This window comes from Anabrus simplex, chromosome 2 (genome assembly GCF_040414725.1).
Source record: "Anabrus simplex isolate iqAnaSimp1 chromosome 2, ASM4041472v1, whole genome shotgun sequence".
NCBI classification, from domain to species: domain Eukaryota; kingdom Metazoa; phylum Arthropoda; class Insecta; order Orthoptera; family Tettigoniidae; genus Anabrus; species Anabrus simplex.
Genome location: NC_090266.1, coordinates 256,392,655 through 256,415,656, shown reverse-complemented (window position 1 = coordinate 256,415,656; position 23,002 = coordinate 256,392,655). Strand labels below are relative to the sequence as shown.

General features: G+C 38.7%; 1 protein-coding gene across 3 annotated transcripts in view; it reads right to left on the bottom strand.

The window, feature by feature from the left end:
* Nucleotides 1-23,002, bottom strand: part of Sec23 (transport protein Sec23) — a 286,316-nt gene that overhangs the window by 28,607 nt on the left and 234,707 nt on the right. For all 3 annotated transcript variants that reach the window (XM_067140550.2, XM_067140551.2, XM_067140552.2), the window contains exons 14-15: nucleotides 8,954-9,109; nucleotides 8,809-8,874 (exon numbers count right to left, since the gene is read on the bottom strand). In XM_067140550.2, the coding sequence (XP_066996651.2) occupies nucleotides 8,809-8,874; nucleotides 8,954-9,109 (222 nt within the window). The remainder of the gene's footprint in view (nucleotides 1-8,808; nucleotides 8,875-8,953; nucleotides 9,110-23,002) is intronic.

Genomic DNA, 23,002 nt, shown 5'->3' with positions numbered 1-23,002 from the left:
AAAATACTGTGTGAAGATATGGGAAGTACACACAAGTTATTGTTATTACACACAAAAGTACAATGGTTGTCATAAGGTAAAGTGTTGCCCTATTTACTTGAAGTTTCTCCACTTTTGAATGATTATGGGGTATAGGAGATGTGACATGTACAATGTTACATGCACGATTGTCTAGGTTCTTTTATATTGTTAATGTAATAACAATGTTATTTGCTTTTACGTCCCACTAACTACTTTTACAGTTTTGGGAGACATCGAGGTGGCAAAATTTAGTCCCGCAGGAGTTCTTTTACGTGCCAGTAAATCTACCGGCACGAGGCTGACGCATTTGAGCACTGTCAAATACTACCGGACTGAGCCAGGATTGAACCTGCCAAGTTGGGGTCAGAAGGCCAGCATCTCAACCATCTGAGCCACTCAGCCCGGCATATTAATGTGTAACAGCTTATTCTGTAAGTAAATATGGAGGCAATCATGTTATTAGTATGCCAAAATTAATTTCTAATATTGTAATGTACATATCTGGGTTATAATAATTAAGTTAGGCATTTAAAGTACTTATTTGTTAAAATTATATATATTAGTGGTAAGAATCAGACAGCCTGTTCTGGGACATTTCAACTTAACCTACTTGTGTAATCTTTGGTAAAACCATGGACATGAGTATTCAGGTAAAAAACAGTCACGTGCATGTGATTAATACAGAATAAAAAATTTCACAGGCTGGGTTCTTCCAAGCACCTCATTATGAAAAGGTGGGATGGTAGAATGGAACAGATTTAGTTTTGAGTAAAGTAGTAAAAGGCAAATAGCGAGGACATAAATGTGTAGGAAGTGTTAGTTTTTTTGACAAGTTGCTTTACGTTGCACCAACACAGGCAAGTTTTATGGCGACGATGGGACGGGAAAGGGCTAGGAGTGGGAAGGAAGCGGCCGTGGCCATAATTACGGTACAGCCCCAGCATTTGCCTGGTGTGAAAATGGGAAATCACAGAAAATCATCTTCAGGGCTGCCGACAGAGAGGTTCGAACCAAATATCTCCCGAATACTGGATACTGATATAGATGTTGATTCCCAAAAGGAATCTGAAATTTTTTGTTCCGAATGAGTAAATTTATAATACCAATATATATGGTCCGTTATTGGACATTATAAACTTTCCAGCTAACTCATTCCTGGTTGCCAGCGTTTCGCCCCCGTGTGCTAGGCTGGGCTCATCAGTTGGTACCTAGCACACCTACCAATCCACTGGTCAGCGTATTGGTAGGTGTGCTAGGTACCAACTGATGAGCCCAGCCTAGCACACGGGGGCGAAACGCTGGCAACCAGGAATGAGTTAGCTGGAAAGTTTATAATGTCCAATAATGGACCATATATATTGGTATTACTGGATACTGGCCGCAGTTAAGCGACTCCAGCTATCAAGCTCGGTGGAAGTGTTAGTCCGGGGATGACCGCTTATTCGGATTCAGAGGAATGAGGGATTGTTTATTTTGATTCAGAGGACGCATGACGTTACTCATTTTGTTCAGTGGATACTTATTCTGTGGCAATTCTCAGTCTGTACTCATTAATTGTGGGCCATGACTGTTGTTAGTGTATCGTACTGCCAGTCCGATATATGTGAAGTTTAAGTGACTACATTTATTGTGCCAGTGTTGTAAATGAGGGATAGACTATGGACTGTCTCAATTCAGTTACACATGAACCATCATCAGTCTATTGGGGTATGTGGGGATAGCTCAATAAATATTACCAAGTGCATGAAGTTGGATGGCAATTTATTTCAGCGATCACTAGACGTAGCATGCACAAGAGGGGATGGAGATATACTGCGAGTTTCTCTCATCGGTTGGCCGGCAGGCGTGCCCAGCTTATCTGCCTCCTGTTGACTCACCACTCCCCACTCCAGGACACCACTAGGCTCACTTATCCGTGCATAACGTGCGATAACAATTAAAATTAAGAAAATAAGAATTACGAAAATAAGCTCATACCTTCTAACAGGAGATATTAGAAATGTTCTCTTTCTGCCTTCACACATGTCTAGCATTGTCTTAGGAACTCCGATTCACACGCATAAGCTCGTCTTCTATAATTGAGGCTATTTCTCTCCGGATATGTTCTTTCAGTTCATCCAACATGTGAGGGTTTTTTGCAGACAGTTTGTTTTTTAAGCTCCATCATAAATAAAAGTCACAAATAGTTAAATCTGGGGACAGTGATGGCCGTAAGACCGTACTAATAACAGGGTCCTTCAAAAATTCAATTTTAACATCTTCATAACCCACCATGCTAAGCTCTTCCATACACCGGCTTCTTGTCCAAGTTGTCTTTGGGATTTTATAGGCATATGTTCTAATCTTTGTGTAATTTCATTTACTTTTACCTCATTAAGTATATGTTTTTTAACACTGTTTCTTACCAAGTAAGGAACCGGTTCCTCCCAATATTTTTATGAGTTTCCGCACGGTCTCGCTATATGGAGGGCGTACACCTGGAAATTGTGTTACAAATCGCCTAACAACTTACCTGCAAGACTCTGTTTTCACATAATTCCTCTACCGTGTACACATGTGGGTGCATTATGAGAATTATACCCCAAAGTAACACTTCACAACTCGAGAACAGTTGGAGCGACAGATCAACACTTAATACACATTCTAAGCACGGACCTGATTCCCGTGCCGTCACTGTGCTGTGTAATGGGAAGTGATGAGTCATCAGGAGGCAGACGAGCTGGGCGCGCCTGCCAGCCAACCGATGAGAGAAACTCAATGTACTTGCTATAATATGGCGTGAATTTGGAGACATCATCGCAGGGAGGTCGAACTGAGGACGGCTCTGGAATTCCAAAACAGGCATGGAAGCAGGAAGCTATGGCAGTGAGTAACCATTTATTATGAAGGTGGTAAGAAAATGGAGAATAATAAATTGGATAAGAGTAGTTTGATTCTTACAGAAAACTGTAAATATGAATTGGAAAGATATGATATGAACTTGCAACCATTTATTTTAATATTCTAAATTGAGGAATCCTATAGCAACCTCTGGCACCCATTTATCTGCATTTTCAGTGAATTATCATCTATTTATTTAGTCATTCATTCACTAAACTTAAATTTTACTTCACTGGAATCACCAAGCATACAAATTTTAGTGATAAATGGAAGGGTATGTATATACATTTTAGGGCAGAAACAGGTTCCAAGAAGGACATTCCAGGAATAATTAATTAACAAGGCTAGTGTGTATGTGAGGATCTTCAAAAGGCAGAAGTATTCAGTCAGTAGTATGCAAAGATTGTTGGTTACAAGGATAATGTCCAGATAGAGGAAGACTAATGCTAAAGAAGTATTAAAATTTACATATGATAACAATGACATTTACAATAAAATACAAAAGTTGAAAACTAGAAAAGCAGCTGGAATTGGTAAGATTTCTGGGGATATACTAAAGACAATGGGTTGGGATATAGTACCATACCTGAAGTACTTATTTGATTATTGTTTGCTTGAAGGAGCTATACCAAACGAATGGAAGTTGCTATAGTAACCCCTGTGTATAAAGGAAAGGGTGATAGACAAAGCTGAAAATTACAGGCCAGTAAGTTTGACATGCATTGCATGTAAGCTTTGGGAAGGCATTCTTTCTGATTATATTAGACATGTTTGTGAAATTAATAACTGGTTTGATAGAAGGCAGGTCGGTTTTAGGAAAGGTTATTCCACTGAAGCTCAACTTGTAGGATTCCAGCAAGATATAGCAGATATCTTGGACTCAGGAGGTCAAATGGACTGTATCGCGATTGACCTGTCTAAAGCATCTGATAGGGTGGATCATGGGAGACTACTGGCAAAAATGAGTGCAATTGGACTAGACAAAAGAGTGACTGAATGGGATGCTATATTTCTAGAAAATGGATTTCAGAGAATTAGAGTAGGCGAAGCTTTATCTGACCCTGTAATAATTAAGAGGGGTATTCCCCGGGGCAGTATTACTGGACCTTTATGTTTTCTTATATATACAAATGATATGAGTAAAGAAGTGGAATCAGAGGTAAGGCTTTTTGCAGATGATGTTATTCTGTATAGAGTAATAAATAAGTTACAAGATTGTGAGCAACTGCAACGTGACCTCGATAATGTTGTGAGATGGACAGCAGGCAATGGTATGTTGATAAACGGGGTTAAAAGTGAGGTTGTGAGTTTCACAAATAGGAAAAGTCCTCTCAGTTTTAATTACTGCGCTGATGGGGTGAACGTTCCTTTTAGGGATCATTGTAAATATCTAGGTGTTAATATAAAGAAAGAACTTCATTGGGGTAATCACATAAATGGGATTGTAAATAAAGGGTACAGATCTCTGCACATAGTTATGAGAGTGTTTAGGGGTTGTAGTATGGATGTAAAGGAGAGGGCATATAAGTCTCTGGTAAGACCCCAACTAGAGTATGGTTCCAGTGTATGGGACCCTCACCAGGATTACCTCATTCAAGAACTGGAAAAAATCCAAAGAAAGCAGCTCGATTTGTTCTGGGCGATTTCCGACAAAAGAGTAGCTTTACAAAAATGTTGCAAAGTTTGGGCTGGGAAGAATTGGGAGAAAGAAGACGAGCTGCTCGACTAAGTGGTATGTCAGCGGGGACATGGCGTGGAATGACATTAGTAGACGAATAAGTTTGAGTGGCGTCTTTAAAAGTAGGAAAGATCACAATATGAAGATAAGGTTGGAATTCAAGAGGACAAATTGGGGCAAATATTCATTTGTAGGAAGGGGAGTCAGGGATTGGAATAACTTACCAAGGGAGATGTTCAGCAAATTTCCAATTTCTTTGAAAACATTTAAGAAAAGGCTAGGTAAACAACAGAAAGGGAATCTGCCACCTGGGTGACTGCCCTAAATGCAGATCAGTATTGATTGATTGATATTGATTGATAATTACATTCAGTTATGATACAAGAATTAATATTAATATAATTTTTAAAATGTACAAATGGATGCTTAATGATAGAGTGAGTACATTTTTTATGTTACGTTCCAACTAACACCCAAGCATAAGGCGATCATAATTGTAACCCAACAGTGGGGCAATGGTTATTGTTTTATTTCAGAGTGATATAACAGGGTCCAGGTGCAGGCACACTGAACAGGTGGCAGTAAATACATATTCCAGAAATGATCAAGGTCCCTTCTGTCATGGGGTAGTGATCATTGTAGTGGCTTAGCTGCTGGCTTTCAAATCAAAAGGCCAAGGCTTGAATTCTGGTGGATTATAGGGTAGCATTTCAATCTGAAAAATCAAATAGTGTAGGGAAGGGGATCTAGCCTTGAGCTCCTGGCCAAACCCCTAGGCCGGGGTGGCTCCAGCAGCTCCCAGATAATCTGAAGAATATCTTTATTATGGTCTCTTCTATGTGGATACCGTATCCCACCAGAGTTGTTTCCAACAGACCAGTCTTCAGTCCACAAGCCCCAATAACTTCAGGAATGGTACACAAGGCAGGATTCAGTTAAATGTTTCTGTTGGTTTCACTGTGTTGTAGACTTGAACCAAAATGAGAATACTTGTGGATAAACATCTGGGAACTCTCAATTTACCAAGTCAGAATTCCCCCTCAACCCACCTACCTCATGTAGGACCTTTGGGCAATCATATCAAATGCCTGGGTCACTTAAAAAAAAAGATAGCAAGAGGCAGATTCTACACCTTTGCACTCACATCATCCTTACTTAAACATCTGCAGGAGGTGAGAGTCGGTTTCTCCGATCCTCTTATGAATGGACCAAAACAGTCTCCTTTTCAAGGCCACAAAGACGGACACAATCGCTCTTTTTTTTAAATACAAAGAACATGCCACTTACGGAAAGAAAAGAAAAAGCTAGAAGACAAGACTCGCAGTACAAAGTCTCCTCACACTTCACACTGTTACCCAGTGGGCTTAGATGAAACTCTCAATTCAGTATAAAATAAAACTTGTGCAAAACAATGTATAGTTAAACACTGAACAAACTTAAGTCTAAAAGCACAAGTAGCACTTTTATGCTAAGGTTTCATAGTGAAATCTTGCTTGCCAACAGCAGTTCATGTTGACTGTACTATGCAATGAAAGGTACGGTGCTGAGAAGTGTAAAACACTACTTCATGTGGGCAGTACCACTGATGTTTCATACAAAACTCGTAATCATGCATTATAAGTTACTGTTAAGAAATGATAACATGGGCAGCAAAATGCTTGAGGAATACTTAAGACATACAGCACTGAGCAAGGAAAGGTGATTTCCACAGATAGTGACTCCTATCATTACTGGAAAAAGAAAACAAAATTGCAGAGCTTGATATCCACTGAAAATAAAAATGAATCTTCCACCTAATACAAAAAACATGCAATATGGTCATAAAAATACAAAAATGCAATTCAATTAACCAACAAACAAAAATAGAAGTAAAGGATTTCCATAATTTAAACTAATTAATATTTATTAAATTAATCTGCAGTAAAAGTAGGAATGAATAATCAACATCATCTTCATCTTCGTTTCCCGTTTGCAGCTTCCCGGGCCGGGCAGTGAATAAAGGACCTCCATCGCTGGCTGTCTCTCTACCACTCTTCTCCTTTCTTAAGTACATCTTCTGGTTTTCCTCCCCTCTTCTCTATGCACTCCCACACTGAATCTGTCCACCTCCTTTGGGGTCTTCCTCGTGGTCTCTTTCCTGTTAACATCACTGAAAAAGCTTTTTTTGGCACGCTCTCTTCTCCCATTCTCATCATATGCCCACACCACTTTAGCTTTGTTGTTTCTATCCTGTCTTGAAGTTTCAAGATTCCTGTCCTTTTCCTTCTCTCTTCATTTCTGATTCTATCCTTTCTGGTCTTGCCCTCGATACCTCTTAGGAATTTCATCTCTGCTGCCTGTATTCTACTCTCCTCTCGTTTTGTTGTAGTCCACGATCCAGCTGCATAGGTTAGTATGGGTTCATAATAGGTTCAATATAATACTTTCTTACATTTCTTTGGGACATCTTGGCTCCACAAAATACCCCTTACACTCTGGTAGAAGCTATCTGCTTGTTGTATTCTTTTCCCAATTTCCTCAGTTTTCTTTCCATCTTCTGTTATCACACTTCCCTAGTACTTGAAACTTCTAACCACTTCCAGAATTTTACCATTCAGTTTTATCTTTCCTCTTCCTTCCTTCCTCTTGTCATCACTATTGTTTTACTTTTCTCTGTGCTTAATTTCATCCCAAATTTTTCTATCTGTTGATTCCGTACATCTACTTGTTTTTGCACTTCCGTTTCATCCTCACCCCATATCACTATATCATCTGCAAACAACATGGCTTTTGTTGCCTGTCTTCCCTATCCCCGTTTAATGTTCTTATGAATTTCATCCGTGACAATGATGAATAGTATGGGGGATAGTACACTTCCCTGTCGGAGACCAGTTTCAACTTTAAACCATTTTGTTTTTCCTATACTAGTCTTCACACTACTAACACAATTTTTGTACATAGCTTTTATCATTTGCACTTCCACTCTGTTAATTTGTTTTTTCCTTAATGTGTCCCATACCAAATGTCTGGGCACACTGTCATTTTCAGGGCTGCCGACAGTGGGGTTCGAACCTACTATCTCCCGAATACTGGATACTGGCCGCACTTAAGCGACTGCAGCTATCGAGCTCGGTATTCAAAGTGATGACATTGATGATACCGATTCTTGTGATGTCTGGTAGCCCACTTCTTGTAGTTCCCCCAGAGCACCGGGAACTGCGTGTCACTTCATGATGACGCCTTAGCATTTTCCGAGACCTTGATTCACTCGCTCTCATATTATAAGGTGTTTGTATGATGGGTCCGCCACTCCCAAAGGGATTTTATTACCTTCTGCCAGGTTCAAATTAGGCCACCCCTAACATGGAGTCAGAAGCCTTTTGTAGCCGCTCCTCTGGAGTACAGACGATACGGGTTTGCCCCTTCCGCCATCACCACCATACCTAAGTCCATCTTCTCCGCCGTAGATGCCGTTAACGTCTTCACCCATAACCCAGGGTAGGGGCCCTTAATATTTATGACCCCTGGAGAGAGGGTGTCCCAGTATTTTAAAGCCCCCCAGGAATTGGGCTACCTGTTGATCTGCAGGTTGTATTGGGTATTTCAACCAGCCCTACGTACTGTAGGGAGCCCCTATCCACCACCTGGGGATGCACTCTGTAGGTGTCAGGTTCCCCTGGTTACTTGTTGGAAGTTAACCCCACCCACAAAGGCTGAGGTTATTTGCAGAGCATTAATGACTTAATCATTAATAATATTAGTTTCTGTAAAGTTTAATTTTCATTCTTTTATTACCGATATTGATGCATGCATTTATAGTGTGTGCGAGTTCCAATATAATAACTAACATCTAAAAATTGACTAATTTTGATGAGCAATAGTAAAACGTCTTGATATCCACCCCCACGTTAGCTTGTGATACAATATATTAATGTGGTGTGTCTACTGGTGTATTTGTCAGTGTTCTGCCTAGTCAGTCAACACAGGTCTCACCTTTAAACACCCTCGAATGCCATGTTATTATGCAGATATTTGATCCTGCAACCTATGGTACAGGAAGTGACTTAGTAGCTGAGCCACAAAGTTTTCCCACTTCAGGAAAGAACAAGTCAAGGAAAACATAGGAGTATAGTAATACCCATTACAGTATGGACAAATCCTAAGAAAAATAATACAGGATAATGATATTTCCAAGTAAGTAATATACTGTACTTTAAAAATAGTCTTTCCAATTTAAGATACAAACTTACCCCACCATATGCATACATATTGTTGTGGGTCTGCGATGGATTCACCTTGGAGAGCAAAAATCGAGCCTGTAATGAAATATTAATGAAGTTAAATGCATGTTTTATATATATATTTTAAATCCACTTTTATGTTATCCAGCCTCACCTGAGATCCACCCTGTTCGGTATCAATATAACGTGGCATAGGAAATCTAATCTGCAAGATCTCCTGGGCATCATCCACTGGGGCCTGCAGAAGATGGCGGAAATTTTCATACTCCGGCATTTCATGGTAGAGTTGTTGCCGCCACTGGGCAATGGTCTGAAATTAGACAGGCATACATTTGAGGCAAGACAGAGACATTTTTACAGTATTGCTCTACTATATTATTTAAGATATCTTGAGAGCTTTCTCCAAAACTAATCTTTTCATCCCGATTGAAAGAAAAAAACTACCAAACGATGTCTGTGCATAGGCAACACTGCACCGCGGAGTCGATCACATCAAGCAAGAAAGGGGCAGAGTGAGCGGAAGCAGTACTGGGGGGGATAGTAGGAGAGGTTTACCGTGGTAGGTACCAAACATCAAAAAAGAACACCACGTTACAAAAAAATTTTAGATGACCAAGTGTATTGGAAACAGTGAGAGAAATATGACCAAGATACGCCTGGTTATACGTGGGAAAACTGGACAAAGATACGACGGAGGAAGCTATCATAGAATACTTGAAGGAAAACGGAGTAAAAGGGAAAATATACTGCAACCTGGTGAATGACAAAATAGGAAGCAGAGCCTTCAAAATAGGCATTCCAATGCAAGACCTAGAAACAGTCTACGATGGAAACTTCTGGCCAGAAGATGTAATATGTCGGCCCTTTCGGCAACCCTGGAAGTTCAGAGGCCCAGCAACCAGGGACTAATATAATAACATGGAACGTAGAAGGCCTGAGGGGAGTCTTGAGCCTGCTTCCGAGAAATATCATGGCTGATTATGACATTGGAGCACTCACAGAGACAATGGTAAAAGAGGACACAGAACTGAACATCCCAGAATTCTACAATTTTCATGCCTATGCGATACAGTGTGTGAGAAGAGGAAGACCAGCGGGCGGTGTGCTATACATCATCAAACCACAACTGGCCCCCTTCAAACTACTATTAAGAGAAGAAAACATGCTGGTTATCAGGACAAGAATTGGAGTTATAGTAGCAGTCTACTTTAATCCAGATCACACCGCGACAGACATAATAGATAAACTAGGGATGGCCTTGGATCATAGTAGAAGTATGGATAAGATAATCATTGCGGGAGATCTGAATTGTGCAATAAATAGGCAAGATAGAAAATGCAAAGAAGTAATGGAATATCTAACAAATGAAGGCTTTACAATACACAACAGACAGGAGGACTGGACATACATAGGGCATAACGGAGCTAGCACAATTGACCTAATAATCACAAAGGGCTTTAGATCAAAACACCTTGCCACCACAGTGAAAAAAGAAGCAGCAGTCATCCGTAAACACATTCCAGTACAATTAAACATAGAAAACTGTAGAAGTAGTAAATTAGAAGAAAGACGAAATATAACATTTGGCAAGACCCTGGACATGGAAAAAATTAAAGGGAAAATGAAAGAAAAAGATAACGTTGAAAGAGCAATAAGAGCAGGAAATATTGATGAGGCCGCTACATGGCTGAAATCAACTATAATAAGTGGGGCCACCACACAAGATTCAAATAGGAAGGCGAGGCCATGGTTCGACAGAGAATGTTATGAACAAAGAAAATTGACACTGAAAACACTACATAAAACTAGAGGACAAATGGCAAGCGCAACCACCGAAGAATACCAACGAGAACGAAAGAAATACAAGGACCTAATAAAAAAGAAGAAAAAGCAACACCTGGAAAAAGAACATAAGAAAATGGTAGAGGAGGCAGAAGAAGACCCCTACCGAGCTCTGAGGCCAAAAGGGCAGAAAATACAGCCCAACATACCTATGGAAACATGGATAGATCATATAAGAATAGTAATTTGCTCAAAAGAAACAAGACCCATGATTAAGACACCTATGACTCCACAAGCTGACGAGATCTTCACCACGGATGAAATTGCAAAAGCGATACAGAAAATGAGGAATAACAGAGTACCAGGAGTAGATGGAATAAGAAGTGAACACTTAAAGCAGACAGCACAAGAATACTTACCAATATGGACCTCCCTTCTAAATAAATGTTTAGAATTAGGAAGTATACCAGACGAATGGAGAAAGTCAACAATCAAGCTATTATACAAGGGAAAAGGAGACACAGAGAACCCAAACGCGTATAGAGGAATAGCGTTGGAATCTACATTACTGAAACTCCTAACAGGAATTCTCGCCAAAAGGCTGGCAGAGAAGCTAGAACCCCTTCTACCAGAGGAACAGTTTGGTTTTAGAAAGGGAAGGTCCACGACTCTAGCAGTAGAAAACCTGTTGGAACAAATAAAACAGACGATAGAAAGACCAAAAGGAAAACTATATGTGGTTTTTGTTGATTACTCAAAAGCCTTCGATACGGTCAACAGAAAGGTATTAATAGATAAACTGGAGGAACTAATTGGAAGAACGAGCACAACGACCCTGATATCGAATATACTGGCAGAAAACTACATACAGATAGATGATGGAATAGGCATATCTGACTGGCTGTCGCAGACGAACGGTGTCCTCCAAGGCGATCCACTCAGCCCTATCCTGTTTAATGTTCTCACGAACGATGTCACCAAAGGAATGGCAGGAACAAGCACGTACGTATACGCTGATGACATGGCCATCGCAGCGACAGATATAGATAAACTGCAAGTATCGCTAAACACACTATGTGAATGGGCAGAGAGAAACGACATCCAGATAAACGAAGAGAAGACGGAATTGGTAGTATTTAGGAAAGGAGGAAGACTCACTGAAGCAGAGAACATTAAATGCAATGGCAAACTACTCAAGAGGGCTAACAATTTTAAATATCTAGGTATCACAATTCAAACAACGGGAAAGAGTTTCAGTTTACATATAAGATCTAGAGCAGTGGCGGCCACTAGGGCTATGAACGAAATCAGGAACATCACACAACTATCGATCAGCACAGCTATGGACTTGTTTAGGTTAAAGATACTACCTGTTCTGACGTATGGCCTAGAATTAGTGGGAGAATACCTCACGTACAAACAGCTGGAAGAACTGGAGCGAGTAAAGGCTAGATACCTGAAGAGAATTTTAGGAGTCCCGCAGAATGCAAGATCGAGGCTAGTGTATGAGCTTATCAGGGAGACCTTCCTAATAGAGGATTTGAGATGCGAGCTCATACTTCCAGCTAGTACCAGCTTCAAACAGCTTATACAAGATCTGCATGAGAAGAAAAACAACATACCAGAGGACTTCTATGCAACATCTGCTATGCAAGACAGGACCTGGATGGAAGCTAATCATGATATGCGACACGTGACGACGAGATTGGCGATCCATGGTTTCCACCACAAGGTGTGCTGCAACAAATTATTTCACGAACCAAATGACGAATGTGTGTGCGAGTTGTGCTTGGAATTCTGTGATAGATACCATATTGTAAAATGCAGGAATAGACAGAAATCCATCGTAGCTTATAGCAAAGGAAGGTAATGTGTATGTAATGTAAATGTAATGTAATGGTATTCTGCACGGCATGTGCGCATTTTTCAATAATAAAAATATGACCAAGAACATCAATAGGGTGATTAGAAGCCGAAACACAACCGACAGTAGAAGGAAGAAAATGAAGGCGAGAAAATACCTTTTTCAGAGGTTCAAAGAAAGATAAACTGATTAAAGAAACAGCAGCCCCTGAATCAAGAAGAGCGACTGAGGGGACATTATTAATAGTCAAGACAATATGAGAAGTAGGAGGTACAAATGACAAACTTTCCGTCAAAACAAGTTGAGAAGAAAATTCAGACGGCAAAGATCGAACATTTGAAACAAGAGTAGAGGGGGACTGAACAACAGAAGACAGATTTTGCCCATTATTACGCCTACTGTCTAATGACGCGGGTAAGCCACGTTTCCTGAATAGGGAGTAGCACAATTCCGAGATATATGACCCTTTCCTTTACAACGGAAGCAAATAATAGGAGAAGGAGTATTAGCAGAAGAAACGGATGTAGAAGGTAAAGGACGAGAATGGAGAGGAGGGGGGATAGATGAGTAATAAGAAATATCTCCCAGAGAATGAATGGCGTGAGATTGAGCTAAATTAAAAAGCTGAAGCATGGACGTAGGAGGATTTAAGGCATCGAAAAGCTGCCGAAAGGAAGGAGTAGCGTAGAATTGGACGATAGAAATTAAGTCATTGACCGAGTGAGCAATGTTTAAAATATCACTATAGGTCATAATTGAATCAAGATAGTCATGAGCAGGTTCGGTGGGAAGTTGATGACGAAGAATAAATTCAAGGCTCAGCTTGCAACGTATTTCGTAAGGTAAGAAATAATTGTGTATGGCATTCCGAAGTTGATACCAATTGGAAAAACTTAACATATTATCAACCCAAAATTTAGTAAAAAAACCTGTAGTTTTAGGAGACAGTAATCCCATTAACGGAGGAAAAGAAGCTAAACCAATATTTAGAAATTTTCATGCAGAAAAGAGCCACAAGGTCAAACTACGAGGATCAGTAGATTGTAATTTAGGGACTTGATCAAGAGATTGTTTTATGATCTGTACATTGAGAGAGGTATCGACAGACGTGTAATGAGGTAGTGAAGGGGGAGGGGGGTAGAGATGTGGATCGGGAGGCATAGAATGAAGTTGAGGTAATGAAGAGGGCTTGCCCTCTGAATCACTGAGCAAATCGGGAGAATTAACACGGGAAGATAATGTTGGGGTATCAGAAAAGGAGATTAAGTTACTAGTGGAAACCTCAGGTAAAGACCGAGTATGATATACTGGGGGTGGAGATAAAACGCTATCGTCGCCCAAGCGAAAATTATCCGAAAAGCAAGCCATAGTGTTACGAGAACAACCAAAACAAAATGCAAAAAGATCTAAGGAGAAACCAAAAAAGTGTATCAATTTAAACAAGAGAATATGATGAGAATGGGGAAGAAAGGAATGTCTGCTACCATATGTGACGTATTGTGCAACATAGTTAAGATATCTTAAGAGCTTTCTCCAAAACTAATCTTTTTATCCCGATTGAAAGAGAAAAACTACCAAACGATGTCTGTGCATAGGCAACACTGCACCGAGGAGTCGATCACATCAAACAAGAAAGGGGCAGAGTGAGCGGAAGCAGTACTGGGGGGGGGGGGATAGTAGGAGAGGTTTACCGTGGTAGGTACCAAACATCAAAAAAGAACACCACGTTACAAAAAAATTTTAGATGACCAAGTGTATTGGAAACAGCAGCTTTAACGAGGATACAGTACACACTAACATTTTTGGACAAAATAAGATCCTCAAATATACCCTGGACATTTTAGGAAAGTATCAAAGGGATAATTAAGCTAAACCTACAGAATTAAATTGACCAATATATATACAAGAGATTAAAAAGGAACTGCCATGCAAGGTCCGTGCTTTAACAGTTTTTCCAAAGTTATACAGATAATCATCTCAGATGATATATTTCTTATGTAGAGTTTCAAAACCTTTGAAAGAACAACTCTTTTTTTTTTTTGTCAATAAAATTGGTGAAAAAAGTTTATCACAATATACACCTTGTTAACCAAGAAGATATAGTCCGAGCAAAAATCCCAGGCATTGATTACAAAGACAAAATAGCTCGGGTCCCCGTTTTAGAGAAAACGTTTTCGAAAGGGGACTAACCCACAGATAAGTTTGGACAAAATTACAAAAATCATTACATAGAACACTGTGTCAGCGTGAATCTCGACCATATAATGGAACTAGATCACAAAACCAGTTTTCTCAATTATTATTATTATAATTATTTCGTAAAGAGAGGTGTCACACACACACAATCACCTCAAATGATAATTATTAATATTATTATCTGATCAAATTTGGAGGGAACAAGTACACTTTTACCATGAAGATCAAGAAATATTTGGCCACACACAAAAAAAAAAAAAACTAATACACCTCCAGGGCGCCCTAATATAAAAAGCATATACACCTAATAAAAGAGAAAAGGGTACGGTAAAAAGGAGGATCAGTACAATAAGGATAAGTGAGGATGAAAAGGAAGGAAACTCCGACTGCGTAATGTTGGAGAATGTTTGATCTGCCAATAGATTTTTTCAGAATCGTCTAAGGTTGTGAAAGTTCTGTTTGACGATGTTTAGGCTCAGTCCACATCACCAAGTGTTCAGCACTAAAAATCAATTAATCTTAATCAGTTTGAAGGTGCCAAGGAGTTAGACTCGAAACCAAGGCCTTGAAAGTTTTCACAGCATGCCATCACTCAAAATGCCGAAACAGGCCGAGTTTAAAGTTTCCAAAACAAGTTTAGTAAATGATACGTTTAGCTCACCAAAGTCCTTTCAGAATAACTCCATCAGCTGGTAGGGAAAAAAATGGCGCAGCACACGGCAAGCCGTGCGAGGTCCGTAGTCCCTCCACACACACACTATTTACAGAAGATGAAGCCAGTCTGCCCAAGACGGGCCAAGCAGTCCAATATATACATGCCCGGAAGCGAAGACCAGTTCATTCGAGAAAAATCACGTGACGTGGCAGATGACGTAGTAGGTGCGAGGCAGACAGAAAGACAGCAGTCAGTGTGTCGAGAAATGTCAGAGGGTAACGACAGGTGAGCAAAGTAAGGTAATTCCGATGATAAGAAGAAGTATTGATAACCAGAGCAGATAATAATAATAGCATTATAGTCTTGTAGAAACATAAAATTGTAGAGTATGTGGAGATGTACATGCGATGAAGTTTGCAGAAACTCGTAGAACGTCGATGGAGAGGTTATGGCAGTAGCACGTTACAAGGTATAAGTGTAAGAGATATGAATCTAATTACAAAAGGGAGCCGTTTAGTCACAATTTTAGTGAAGCAAGTTAAAGAAAAAATATATAAATCCCAGAGTTTCCTTGGTTTATGCTGCTTGTCAATGATATACAACAATCAGAGGATGCAAAAATTGCAGAGCATCATAAAACGTTCAACAAGTCTGTGATAATATTTATTTTTAAGATGTAGCAAGATATTACTCCGGCAAAAATATGCCCTTTTTTTTATAATATTGCATTGGGAGAAAGACACACGGTGCACGCACAACCATCTGATTTGAGAGGATTTAAGGAGGCGGTGGACACATCGCTATCAGTAAGTGCATCTATCGATTCTATCAAAATGTATTTGACATGCTCTTAAATAATAATTTCAATGTATTATCATCACCATGCTAAAATGAAAGTGAATAAGGGTTGTAGCACATCAGATGCAAAAGTAATTTGCTTAGTGTGTACATTTGTAAACTAATGAATTGGGAGAGAGACATGAGATACATAAATCGGCATCCAGGTATAGTATAAAGGTCAGCAGAAAATATCACTTGAACATATTTAATGCATTAGTTGCGCACATGAACACATCTCTGTTGAAGGAGTTTGTTATTCAAAATTTCAATATATAGACAGGTATTATTATTATTATTATTATTATTATTATTATTATTATTATTATTATCCCAAAATGAAAAGTAAACATAGATCAGATATTCATAAATTTTTTATCCTGTAATAATGATATTGATGAAGAAATATAATCTTGATTACAGGAACAGATTGGCTTGTTCACAAAAGGAAAGAACATTGCTGAACTGCTAGTTAAGGTCCAAGTATATCATTTAGATCAGTGCAGACAAAATTCTCGGGGAAAAAAATTTAAAAAGAAGTTATTTCCAAAAATATTAATATTGTAACAGTAACTGGATCCCCTGTTACAGGTATTAACATTGTACTACTTGAAGCTTTTCATTGTTGTGTAACGTCGTTGAATTTTCAAATACAATTGGTAGGTTTGTTTTATCGTGTTTCCCACACTGCTAAAACGTAAAAATCAAGCTTCTATTGTTTTGGCACCATTTCACAGGTGATGGCCTGCAAATTGGTACTAAAGGTATTTGGAATCTCCTTTCAAAATAAACACATTTTTTGCACGTAGGAGGGGAATCATTTTAAGAGGGGTAGTATAAAGCTACTTGAATTCTTTTTGAAGATACTTATATCTGAAAAACGAAAGATTACAGATGCGGAAATTGATGTTTGGAATCTCCTTTAAAAATTAGGAAGCACGTATCTTTTTGGGGGAAATCGACCTGAGGGGGGGGGATTGCAAAAGGAATTGAATTATTTTTATGACGATACTTATATCTCAAAAAGTGAAGATGTTACAGACGTGAAAATTGGTAATGGAATCTCTTATTTTGGGAAGATCCAGTTAGCATGGGGTGAAAAGAAATGAGAAAGGAGTTGAACTTTTTTAATGAGGATACTTGCTGTATATCTCAAACAGTGAATATGTTATAGAGACATGAAGATTGGTATTTGGAATCTCCATTAAAAATAAACACACATTTTTTTTGTTTTTGTAAAATCCCCTTAAGATGGGGGCCGGGGTAAGAAAGAAGTGAAATAAGCGTTGAAGTATTTTTACTGTGATATATATTCATTCATTCATTCAACTTCGCTAATCGGCCAACTAGGGACCACGATAAGCCTCACTTTACATTCTGGCATTTGTTCATTTTTCGCTTGATCCACATCATCTTCATTAGCTCACTGTGTTTAGCACGACGTTCTTCTGTCCATTTAGCACCAGTTGCCCGTTTTTCGTCCCGGAAAGTCCCAAAAGTCTTGATGGCTGCTCTGAAAAGATTTTGGTCTTGTGCATCTTCTGCTTGTAGGCCCAGTTCTTTAAGATCTTTCTTAAGATATATATATATATATATATATTTTTTTTTATTGTACCAGGAAATGATTATGGGGCCAGAGCATGGGAAGGATCTCAGGCAGCGTTTGGTTACTTATTGGAGCAGGTACAGAGATGGATAGATTCGCAGGGCAAATAATAGATGGTAAAATCTTTTGATAATATTTATTAAAAATATTCATGAAAATCACCCTGCAGTTGTATCTTCAAAATTAAATTTTCAACCATTATTTCAAAAATGCAAGAATAAAATATCGGTGCTGTTGTATTCTGAGACATCCACTAGATTAAAAATGTCCAAAATAAATAACACTTTCTCAGAGATTGTAAACACCCTACAATTCATCTACGATGTCTTAAATGGATTTAAATACCAAAATAACACGTTGCACATAGGATTTCACTTAATCAAATTTCTAGGCTGCGTAAAAATTAAGTCCATCACTTGTGATGCAAACCTACAGTTTTTCTAATATTTTTAAACATAATATTAACACACACTTCCATTAATAATGTGATAGTTCAAAATAAAAATTTCAAACACTTGCTGTATACTCCTACAGTTCATCTAAGTTGATTTTATAAGAAAATAAAATGAAATAGTGCATTTGCAAACCCTACAGTTCATCTACGTGAAATTATTTCAAGTTTTAAAAGATTTTAAAGAGGAATTTACAGTTCAAAAGCAAGACACGAAGCCTTTTTAAATTATTAGGAATAGCAAGCTGAAATTCACACGAAGCACTTTTCTGTTGTTGAATGGAGCACTATGATTAACCGAGTGCTTTGTTAAAAGTCAGTTAGTGTCTAAGTGGAATTACTCACTCAAAATATAAGAAAATCATTTGGAATCTGCTTATAAGGGTTGATGAAGTGCTGTCCGGCGGCTTGGTGTCTGGAACTTTCTGCAGCGTGCAGCCAAGGCTCGAACTCAGCACCAGCAGCGTGACAAGTCCGTTCACTGAAGATACCACGTTATTATCCCTCGTCGACGTCCCTCGATGGGTACCATGATCGAAGAAACCACATTAATCCTACGCTGGAAATGACGTTCGATGCAGCAGAATCTCACGATACTTTGCCAAGATTTCCGATGTTCTTTTAAAGATAATCTCGGAACACGGAAAGTTCTATTGGCACAAAATATTGGACTATAGAGCTCTCAATTATCATTAAGATTGGTATTATACACTGACATAAGTCTCAATGCACAGTTCGTATTCTCACTTATCTTTTATGATGTTGAATGCGTGACAGAATATCAGTCTATGCTACAGTATGATTCATAAGTCAGGTTAATGAAGTAATGACCTACAGTCGTTTTCAAAACGGAAAACACAGCTTTTCACACACACAGTTTATAGAATAAGGATTGAACACTGTCACAGTTCATAATAGTCACTGATTATGTCTTAGGTTTGACCGTAGAATAATCATCACAGTCCGTGAAACACTTGAAAAAATGTCATAACTGTTGTAACCAAGGTTGAGATTTACAAAACACAACTTTATTATTCGCTTCAAATGCAAAATACACTATTTACACAAATAAAACTGAAATTTAACTTGAAGCAAAATGAATTAGGAATCTTGAGAAAGAGTCTATCTTTTGTACACTATATACAAGTTTGCAGTATTTACATCCACTACTATCTCGAAAAGATAGTCCTTGTGATAGCAAGGTCGATAGTCGAAAACTATCAGAAGTACTGACATAAATGTTTTGGAAAGTCCTTCCTTGCTGAGTTCATAAAAGCAAGTTCAATGTTGGAAGAATTCTTACTTAGCGAAACTAAGGGAGCTTGCATTAATTAGGGAAATATAACGGTATGTAATAGTATGACTGGATATGGGCAGCGGAATAGGAGCGGTGACCAGAGGTGAGACCTCGTACTGCCAGAAATTCAGTCCACCTGGCCGAAGCACATTTTCAAGAGGAGTAGCCTCCGTGCTCGACGTAGGGTGTATTCTGGAGCTGGACACCGGGGCAAGTGGGCATCTGGACAGGCTGGGAGTTCCTCTTTATAGTACACACACGATGGTTCAGGCACGCGCACTGAGGGCTGCGCGTCGAGGCTAGAAGAATGACACTTGGCGCGCGTGTAGCTGGCTGGCGGAGCGAGAAGGGAGCGCCGGACATACAACAATAACAGTCTCTACAACAGTCTCTGGAATAATAATGTTCACAGCTTAAGAAGATTTTATGGCTGAATTCGCATAACACGAGCCCGTACGACCTAATATTGCCATAAGAAGTTCTTAACATTCAGTTAGTTTCTCGTGGTAGTAATCGAAAATTCAAGAAAATACACAAAAAAATAGTCGCTTTTAACCTTGTTATTTGTTGAATGTTTAGTAGAATAGTATCTCACACAGTTCACAATTGTACTAGTATAGGAGAAATGCATCTCAGAATCATTTAAATGGTCATAAATTAGAAGTTTAGTTTATCACACGCAATGTCTTAGAATACTGTCACAGTCAATGACAAAGTTCAAAATTACGAGAAAATGACAAAGTCTATAATACCGTCAACTGGTAGTTGAAATACTTGAATCCCCAATTACACTTCAATTCACAATTTCTATTGTAACTTCACTCGGTTAACCACTCCTAAATATTATACAATGACGATTTAGTCTGAGAAAATTTTATAACATTTCATTCGTCACGGCGTGGTAGAAACTTTACTTACGACGTCTTCGCACAATATCAAAGTGCTTGAGTGTTAACTTCTACATGTTCGCGGATCGCAACGGAGCATACTGTCTTTATGTCATAATCGTAGAGTGCACACACTGGCTATAATCTCGGTTCGTTGACCTATTTATATCCAGCTGCGAGCAGCACTCCCAGGTGATGAAGGGGTGATAATACTTCCCAAACTTCTACTTGTTATATCTTGGAAACCACTGGGCGGATTAATCTCAAATTTGCAGGGTTCTACTTTTAAAATGTGTGCTACAATTTAGTGTTGGTCTCATATTTATTGGTCCAGTCATTGAAAAGTTTAAAAATGGTTTCCAGAGAATTCTAAGGGGAGGTAAGCTACAGGCAGTGCTGACGTCACTTGACCTTGCTACACTCATGCAGTCTCCTTCACGCAGTGCAGTGAGAACGAGAACATTCTCTCGCACAGCTGTTTGTGCATCGTAACTTAGCCATTCGCTAATGAATAAAGATTTATAACTCGTATGTGCCAAGGCCTATGCCTTCCTGGTACAATATATATGTATAAAATGCAATGTCTTGACTGATTGTATATCAACACCCAGGCAAAACTACTCGACATAATGAAATGAAATTTTGGGGATACATTACTATTACAATGTAGGCACCCACTAAGGAAGGGTTTCAAAAAATTCCACCTCAAGGGTTAAAACACTGAAAACCAAAATATTCATTACTCCGGAACAGTTTTCCGAAACAAAACTGAAATATCACTTGATTACTGCTCACTTATGAACTAGATGTTAAATAACACTAGTCTAGAAACAAAATTCAGTGGGGGATTGATATCCAAAAACAAAAATATTAATTTCTCTGAAACCGTTTGACATACGAGGTTGAAATTTCATGCGATGGTTGCACCTTGTATGTCTTAGATTTTGAATAAGACATAGTCTTATAATAATACACCCCTAAAGGGTTTCAACCAGGGAGGGTGGGGGGGAGCTGATGACATAAATATTCATTTCTCTCAAACCATTCGACATATGGGCTTGAAATTTCATATGAAAGTTGCACCTATATGTCTTAGATTTTAAATAAAAAGTGCTCTTTAGACAATACACTCTTACGGGGTTTTGACTGGGGGTGGGTGCGACACCTGATGACAAAAATATTGATTTCTCTGAAATCACTCGACGTACGAGGTTCTAACTTTACCTGATGATTGCTCCTGTATGCCTTATATTTTGACGCAGTGGTCTTAGAACAACACACCTGTAACGGGTTTTAACTAGGGGCGAGTTCTAATGATATAAATATTAATTTCCCTGAAATCGTTCGACATACGATGTTAACATTTCACATGATGGTTGCTCCTATATGCTTTAGTATTTAAATAATAACAGGTCTATACACCCTTAAAGGATTTTGGCTGAGGGGTGGAAACTTATGACAAAAATATTCATCCCTCCAAACTGTGTGTGTAACTTTTGCTGAGAAGAATGCGGGTTCGATTCTACTGACATTCTGCCGCATGGAAGTTAATTTCTTTATTTTCTCTAGTGACCAGTTTATTTGCTTTGAGGAATCATTTGTTTTTGATTCAACACGGCATCTTTGTATTCATTTTCTTATCCTTTCATGGGAATGATTAAAGTCAGTTCACAAATTACACCTCAGACTAATATGTCCATTATATCCAAGGACTTAAATTAGTGTGTTCGCGCTACCCTTCCGAGTGAGTGATCTCGGCGAACCGAACTCCTAGACCTTCAAGACCTGCAAGAACTTCAAGAATTTCTATAACTTCAAGAACTTCTAGAGCTTCCCTTGGAGTATATGTGGTCCCATGGTGCTGAGAAATGATGTGTGGTTAGGACGAGAGGAGTAGCAGAGCAACGTGGTATATCGCCAGCCGCAGGACGGAGAAATGTCATGCCCAATCCATCTTCTACTGTACTGAGGTGATATGAACTAGACTTTTCATAATAAAATAAACAGTTTAAAAAATTTCAGAACTTCATTCAGAGCAAATCCACTCACTCTCTTTACCCACTCCAATTTAATGTGTGTACACGTCCTGCGTACCAGCTCATGCTCCTCAAGCTATAAAGTACGGGCATTTCCTGTTACAGAGAGGAGAGTGATAACATAAAATGGTGCCAAACCGTATACAGCTAGATTGGAGTGCAGTTAATAAAATGACTTAAGTTACTTGGAGCAATCATACAATAACATTCAATACTTAAGTGAACTTTCAAGTAAAAAAAGAAACTTTCAGTTTCCAAGAAGTTAACAAATAATATGAGGCACAACACTAAGCTAGTAATTCAGACAATATTGACCTTTGATTTTTTCCAGGGTAAATAATTAACAGGCTAAAGAGTGTTTAAATATTTGATTGAATATTTCTTGTTGAACTTTAAACCATTGGGCATTAATGAATGATAATATTTTCTGCTGTTAGCTATTTTCTATCATTCAAATATTATACCAACAAAAATGGAAAATATATTTGAAGCTATATAAGCCTTAAAGGTTTGTTTAAACGAAAGGATCACCAAATCCAACACTAATTTAGGACGGCAAATAAGTGAATCTAATGCTAGCATGAACCAGCTC